This window comes from Formica exsecta, unplaced genomic scaffold (assembly GCF_003651465.1).
Source record: "Formica exsecta isolate Colony F162 unplaced genomic scaffold, ASM365146v1 scaffold82, whole genome shotgun sequence".
In the NCBI taxonomy this organism is placed as follows: domain Eukaryota; kingdom Metazoa; phylum Arthropoda; class Insecta; order Hymenoptera; family Formicidae; genus Formica; species Formica exsecta.
This window is the reverse complement of record NW_021853592.1, coordinates 2,599,391-2,606,407: the sequence shown is the minus strand read 5'-3', so window position 1 is coordinate 2,606,407 and position 7,017 is coordinate 2,599,391. Positions and strand designations below refer to the sequence as shown.

The following is a 7,017-nucleotide window of genomic DNA, read 5'->3' as shown; positions in this document are numbered from 1 at the left end:
TAATCACTCTGAGAAGCGATTGCACATTGAACTTGCTACATTCGAAAACGCTAATCATAGACATAGTATATCTAGACCGAGCGTTTGCCTTTATTTAAGGAGTGGTGGCCGATGCCCACGTAGAAAAGGACATACTCTGTTTCGTGCCCCTTGCGTTCTCTCTCGCTCGCACAGAGCATAGCGCTCTCTTTCGTCATGCTACGTGCGAGCGAGAGAGAACGCAAGGGGCACGAAACAGAGTATGTCCTTTTCTACGTGGGCATCGGCCCCCACTCCTTAACACTCGGTCTAGATATACTATGTCTATGACGCTAATAGTCTGATACGGGCTGCAGGCTTCTCTCTAGTGATAGTGATATGTAATAAGTTAGAAAGGGAGAGAAAATTATGAAAGAAAGAATAATGAAACAGAAAATACTAGCATGATTGGTTACCTATCAAATCCGCGCATGTGCAGTTTATTTTTGCATACGCCAACATCAAAGGTACCGACAGAGTGACAGAGAGTTGCGGTACTATATATACTGTGGCTGAAGAAAATCGAGAGATTTTAGATGAACGTTAGTAGTCAGAATGATCGTGTAAATTTGCTATCGTATATTACCATGTTTATTTTTAGTATTGTGTGTGCCATGTCGCATCGACGTGTAACTTTTGCTGCGTAATTATACGCTACAAAGTTTCTGAAAAATTCAGAATCTCATATGAATTTTGTCATCTTGACAATAATTCTGTTGTGTGATTTAGCCGTTGAGAAATATTGTCTGGTCGGGCCAGAGGATTTGTAACATTTTTTCGTAAGATTTTTTCGAAGATAGTCAATCAGGGTTCAGCTATGAGGAAGACGCGCACTAACATCTTTCGCGATATCTATTATCAGCCCTACGATGATTGTACAAGGTTAAAGCTTTATTCTAGCAGCAAAGGTAATCCTCCTTAATTTAATATGCACAGACAAGTGTGCGATAATTTTTATGAAGAAAATTGTACACAATGTCCTTTTATGTTGTAAACGTAGTAAACTGGAGTATTAATTATTATTTAATTGCAATTGTAAAAAAGAGGTTGACAAATAATTATATGTTTGTACACTTTATCATATTAAATCAAAATTTTGTGTCTGTAACACATTAAATTATGCATTATTAGAGTTATTGTGTTTGAAAAAGTATTGCTGACTTATATTTTTACAGCTAGTTTACAGATGATACAGCGTATGTCATTGTTGAAGAGACTAAAAGTCCACAATGGTTGTGTGAATTCTATTTGTTGGAATGGTAGTGGAGAATTGATACTGTCTGGGAGTGATGATCAGCATCTTGTTTTAACTAATGCACATAAATATGAGGTATATATAAATATATTCTATTATGGCCGTATTCCAAAACTCACTGCCAGTACCGGAAATCTATAATATATGTTACGTGAACTATAGATTTCCAGTGCTGGCAGTGAATTTTGGAACACAGCCTATATGGCGGTTGACAAAATTTGGAGAATAAAAAGAAATTTTGCATTTCTTCATATTTAGAGAATGATTTTATTAATGTGTAGTAATTGTCTTGATAGAAATGCAAGTAATACATATGATGCACATATTTAATTTTAGAGTATTACTGTGTAGTTAGTAATTCATACATATATTGTTGCTGAAGTAATCCTGTTACTTCTCTTAACTTGTTATTTATGGATACTGTTAAAGAAGATTGTGCCAAGATTATTTTTAATTTTATCCTTGAAAATCATGTGTTCCAAAACGTAATTATGCTTGATGATCCTCAAAATAATTTTTTGTCTTTGACTAAGTTCTGAACATAAAATGTATTTATATGAAATAGTGAAACAATTATAACATAATTTATTATGCAATTTTATTTATAAAAAAATAAAAAAGATTTTTTATGTATTTTTGTTTTTTTTCTCTTTGTATTTTATTTAGTTTTCAGATTTTATTTAGATTTCTCAGAATTTTTCTTATTTTATATACATACACATGTATATACTATCATATATGTGCTTTGCTATATAAAATAAAAAACTTTTTTTATAAAGTATTGTAGCAAAGATTAGTAGGTAGCACATATTATATATAGAGCACTTAGAGCAAAAATAAAGACACTTTCTTTATATAATTGAGATCCAAGTTATTGAATAAGCCTTTTAAGAATTTGCTTGGTTCAGCCATTATTGAAGCCTGGTAATCTAAGGTACTCTCAACTAGCCAACTCGCATATAGATATATGAGGTGCCTCGCTGATGTTGCGCATGAACTTGGCGAGAGACGCTACTGTGTCTATGTTAATTTTTTTATCTTTTTAAGGTATTAACAGCTTACAAAACCAGTCACAGAGCAAATATTTTTAGCGCAAAGTTTTTGCCTAATAGTGGAGATCATTGTATTGTTTCTTGTAGTGGAGATGGTATTATTTTGTATACAGGTAAAAGTTAACGAAGTACAATTGTAAATTAAATAATGAGAGCAAATGTTATGTTATCTTTTTTATTAATTGCCAACATTTTGTTTGCAGATCTGATGAGAACAAAAGAGACATTTCACAATCAATTTACTTGTCATACTGGTACTACTTATGAGATAGCGACAATACCTGATGAACCACATAGTTTTCTAAGCTGTGGAGAGGATGGGACAGTAAGATGGTTTGATCTCAGAGTGAAGGATAAATGTAGCACTGTAAGATGTAGAGAGGCAAGTTATTCACTACAATTTTTGTATAATACTATTCAGAATTATATATTATACATTTAAAATAGATTATAAAGTATTGAGAGGGTACATTTTTAAAATTATTTTTATTTTAGGATGTGCTAATCTCATGTCAAAGAGCTGTGACTGCTTTGTCCGTAAACCCTGTAATGCCTCATCATATAGCAATTGGTTGTTCTGATAGCACTGTAAGAATATTTGATAGAAGAACTTTAAGTACACCAGCCACTGGTAAATTTTATATTTTTAAATATAATATATGAAATATAATAGTGTATTATGTAATGATATAGAGTCATAGTATACATATTTTGCAGATTGGAAAGATGCGGAAAAATTAGTGAGACCGCTATGCAGCTTCACTGTCCCAGAATTTGAAGGTAGTTCTTACAGAATTACGTCGCTCAGTTATAGCCCGGACGGACAAGATGTTCTTGTCAGCTATAGCAGCGACCATCTCTACTTATTCAGTATCAAAGTAACGTGTTAATAATTATGGAATAACATTTACTTACTTTATTTATTACATTTATTTACATTTATTTTCCAATGTTGGTTCCGTTTTATTTAAATATGTATTTGTTTTCAACATATATATTAATAGTTATTCCTGATATTATTGTATTATTTATTTTTAAAATTAATTATTCAGGATCAAGGCAGCCTGCAATTACGAAAAGATGCGACAATGGGAAAAGGAAAAGGAAAAAAGCATCCTGTAAGATCGTCCCAACCAGTTCGTCGTTTAAGACTTCGCGGTGATTGGTCTGACACCGGTCCCGATGCACGTCCAGAAAGAGAAGGAGGACGTCGCAGTGGTACAGGTAAATTTATATATTAGAGTTAATTAAAAGTAAACAAATTTAATGTAAAAATAATTGCTGTTGCTATTAAAATTAAAAATCAATGTTTTGCTTGTCGTAATGAAGAAAAATTAATATTTAAATATTAAATAATTCAAATGCAATATAATATGTGAAAATTTTCCCATAACAGCATCAATTTTTTTTGCATTAACTTTTTTTTATTTTTAATTAATTTTACCATCTTCATTGACATATATCATCTCGAACTTTATGATATTAATCATACACACACACATACTCGCCCACCCACGTACACATACACACATTCTCGCCAACTCATGCACACACTCTCGCCCACCAACCCACGCACGCCCACACACATGCACCTTGTACATATATAAATAATATTTATAACTATAGAGGCATACACACATACATGAGCCAGTTTAGGAAACATAAATGTTAAGATGAAAAATCTGTATACTGTATTATTATAAACATATTTGCATTGTATTATTACAGATATATTCCATTGTTTCATTGGAATAATTATGTAATGTTTCTGCAACCTTTCTGTGCTGTATAGAAATATATATATTACATTTCTAAGTGGGAAATTATAGCTTACTGATAATAATTATGCAATATCATTTATATCTAGTTTTTTTACACTTAATATATTTAGTTTTTTACACTTAATAATATTAGTATACATATTAGTATACATATTTTATTTGAGCAATCTTAATATCGCTTATGTATATTATTCACTAGAAATCGCTCAAGCAAGACCGATTTTGCATACATCTCTGATGCAAAGAATGACGGACGTGCTTAGCAGGATGTTGAATGACCCGGCCACTCGTGCCGCTTTGAGTGGTGGTGGCGAGGACAGTTTGGAAGACGTTATTGAACAACAAGAAGGTCTTCGAAATATTGAGAATAATCCCGAATTAAATGCGGAGAGAAGTAATGAATCAGTTGAATCAAGCGTAGAGCAGAGTGATCATCTGGGAACAACTGGTAACAAAATTAGATTACTTATATGTTTTATTTCAATGTTTGATTCTATTAATGTGTCATTTTCAGGAAATACAAGCTTACATATTAATAGAATCGAAAGTACAAATACGAACTACATGACTAATACTGAGAAACTCCAAGCAAGAGAAATTGAAGAACCACAAGGATGTAACCAGTCAGTACTGCTGAATACATCGGCGAATGTAAATGATGATATTCCTAAAACTGAATCTAGTCAAACCAAGCAAACACAAATTGCTTTCACGGAATCTATAAGTAGTCACAGAAACGAGCATAATAATGTATGTGATCAAAATAGAAATGAGGATGGAGGTTCATGTGCTAATATATCTAGCAAACAGGAGAATATGATGGAGAATCTTCAGGATAGATTAACGACGATGAGAGATGATTTTCTTGAAAGGTAATATTCAAATTTTTTTTTTTTTTTTTTATTAAGATAATTTTAAAATATTTATATTTTTAAATACTTATATTTTTTCTTTCAAATTTTGATGTACATTCTACAATTGGCTATGTAAAAATTAAATATGTGAAAATAGACATACCTAATTAATACATATGATTAAATGTATAGACATGGTAGTGAACCTGCTGTGAGTTTAATATATTCTGATAAAAGTTCAACCAATGCCACAATATCGCTTGATGTCGGTGATGAAATGACTCGTGATGGTTGTCATCCAGGTGAGTACCTCAGATTTTTTAAATTTTAGATTGATATTGTATTTATACACTGACTTTACCACAACAGTTTGTTTGTCAGGACCCTCTGGAAGTAATAATGATAGAACTCTTGATGCAGGCCCTAGCAATAATTGCAACTATCACCATTACAACGATGTTAGAGAAAGTACATATCATTATTGTTTACTCTCGTTAGTCGTTTTATAGATTTTAATATAGTTATTCTGCATATTTTTGCAGAATTTGAAGAAGCTACATGTATTGATAGTGATGATGAAGATGTCCAATCAGATGAAAGGTTTGTTGAAATGTTATGATAGAGGTTATTTAAATAGTTGGAATTTTATTAGAGACATTAAGATGAAAGAAATTAAATTAAAAGAAACAAATACTTTATTAGTTTTACTCGTTTTCAGTTTTTGTTGCAAATCTGCTATTGATTGCGTGCGCGTAGATCTTGCTCGATTTTTGTCGTCAATCTGCCGATTTACTGTTTCTTTTGCATATTTTGACATTTATTTTATAATAATTAACATAGTTTATATGGAAAAAAGTCTCTGTAAATCTCACATAAACAATTCCTGTAAATGTAATTTTGAAATCTATGGGCACAACTCTGTTTTGTACCAAATTTGTAGTTTTTTTATTGACAACAATTTGTAGCAGGCATTTGGAAAAATCTGTTTTCGACAGACTTGGCTATCTGAATTGTTAGGATTGACATTTTTTTTATCTTTAGTAATTATTTGCAGGTTATTAAACCCAATTGAAGCAGAGATGGATGAAGCGATTGCTAATGTTCGTTCATCGCAAGGACACGAAACGTTCGATGATGCTTATTTGACAGAACTTTGTGTGAAACAAAAGTATATGGGTCATAGAAACGCGAGGTATGATCTATTTTTAATTCTATCCTAATAATATTTATCAAATTCAATAATAAAAACGATATATGAAGTATGAGGGCTATTCGGAAATCAACCTCTGGTACGCTTGCAAAATAAAACAAGAAACAGGAAAAGCAGATTATACATCTTATATTAGGGCACGATCCATGTTGCTTGAGATACACGATATCTAGTAATTGTAGTGCAAGGGTTACTCAGAAATTAACTTCTGGTAGGCTTGCAAAATAAAACAAGAAACAGGAAAAACATTTTATTATACACGAAAGTTACTTCCATATATACACTATTTTTCGACATAATGCCATTCGAATTGAGGTACTTGTTGTAGCACGGCACAATTGTTTGTATGTTTTCATCAAAGCATGATGCCGCCAAATTAGGATCTCAGCCTACTCTTAGCGCTACTCATTAGCTCCTTATTGCCCTTGAATCGTTGCGTTCCTAGCCACATTTTCATGTGTGTGAACAGATGAAAGTCACTCATTGCAAGGTCTAGACTGTAGGATGGGTACTTGAACTCTCATTGCACTGCTTCAGAAATTCTGATGGGGATTTTTGGACAGCTTTACAGTCCGGATCTTGCACTGAGTGACTTTAATTTGTTCATATGCATGAAAGTGTGGCTAGGAATGCAATGATTCGAGGACAACGAGAAGCTGATGAGCAGTGCTGGGAGTTGGCTGAGACTCCAGTTTAGCACTACCAAACTTTGATGAAGGTCATACAATCTGCACTACGCTATGACAAGTGCCTAAATTCAAATGGCGATTGTGTTGAAAAATAATATATATATATATATATATATATGGACGTGTGTGTGTGTGTGTGTGTGTATGTGTTATATGTG

The 7,017-nt window shown here is 32.4% G+C and overlaps 1 protein-coding gene across 5 annotated transcripts in view; it reads left to right on the top strand.

The window, feature by feature from the left end:
• Positions 1 to 455: 455 nt before the first annotated feature.
• The window catches only part of LOC115244578 (DDB1- and CUL4-associated factor 6-like), an 11,415-nt gene continuing 4,853 nt past the window's right edge, over positions 456 to 7,017 (top strand). The window contains exons 1-13 of one of the 5 annotated variants that reach the window (XM_029822322.1): positions 456 to 926; positions 1,194 to 1,348; positions 2,321 to 2,438; positions 2,529 to 2,707; positions 2,821 to 2,956; positions 3,043 to 3,203; positions 3,378 to 3,549; positions 4,306 to 4,554; positions 4,621 to 4,978; positions 5,153 to 5,262; positions 5,330 to 5,428; positions 5,503 to 5,560; positions 6,015 to 6,152. In XM_029822322.1, the coding sequence (XP_029678182.1) occupies positions 836 to 926; positions 1,194 to 1,348; positions 2,321 to 2,438; positions 2,529 to 2,707; positions 2,821 to 2,956; positions 3,043 to 3,203; positions 3,378 to 3,549; positions 4,306 to 4,554; positions 4,621 to 4,978; positions 5,153 to 5,262; positions 5,330 to 5,428; positions 5,503 to 5,560; positions 6,015 to 6,152 (2,024 nt within the window). In that variant the 5' untranslated portion in view covers positions 456 to 835. The remainder of the gene's footprint in view (positions 927 to 1,193; positions 1,349 to 2,320; positions 2,439 to 2,528; positions 2,708 to 2,820; positions 2,957 to 3,042; positions 3,204 to 3,377; positions 3,550 to 4,305; positions 4,555 to 4,620; positions 4,979 to 5,152; positions 5,263 to 5,329; positions 5,429 to 5,502; positions 5,561 to 6,014; positions 6,153 to 7,017) is intronic. The other 4 variants (XM_029822324.1, XM_029822323.1, XM_029822325.1 and 1 more) reach the window with 4 other exon arrangements.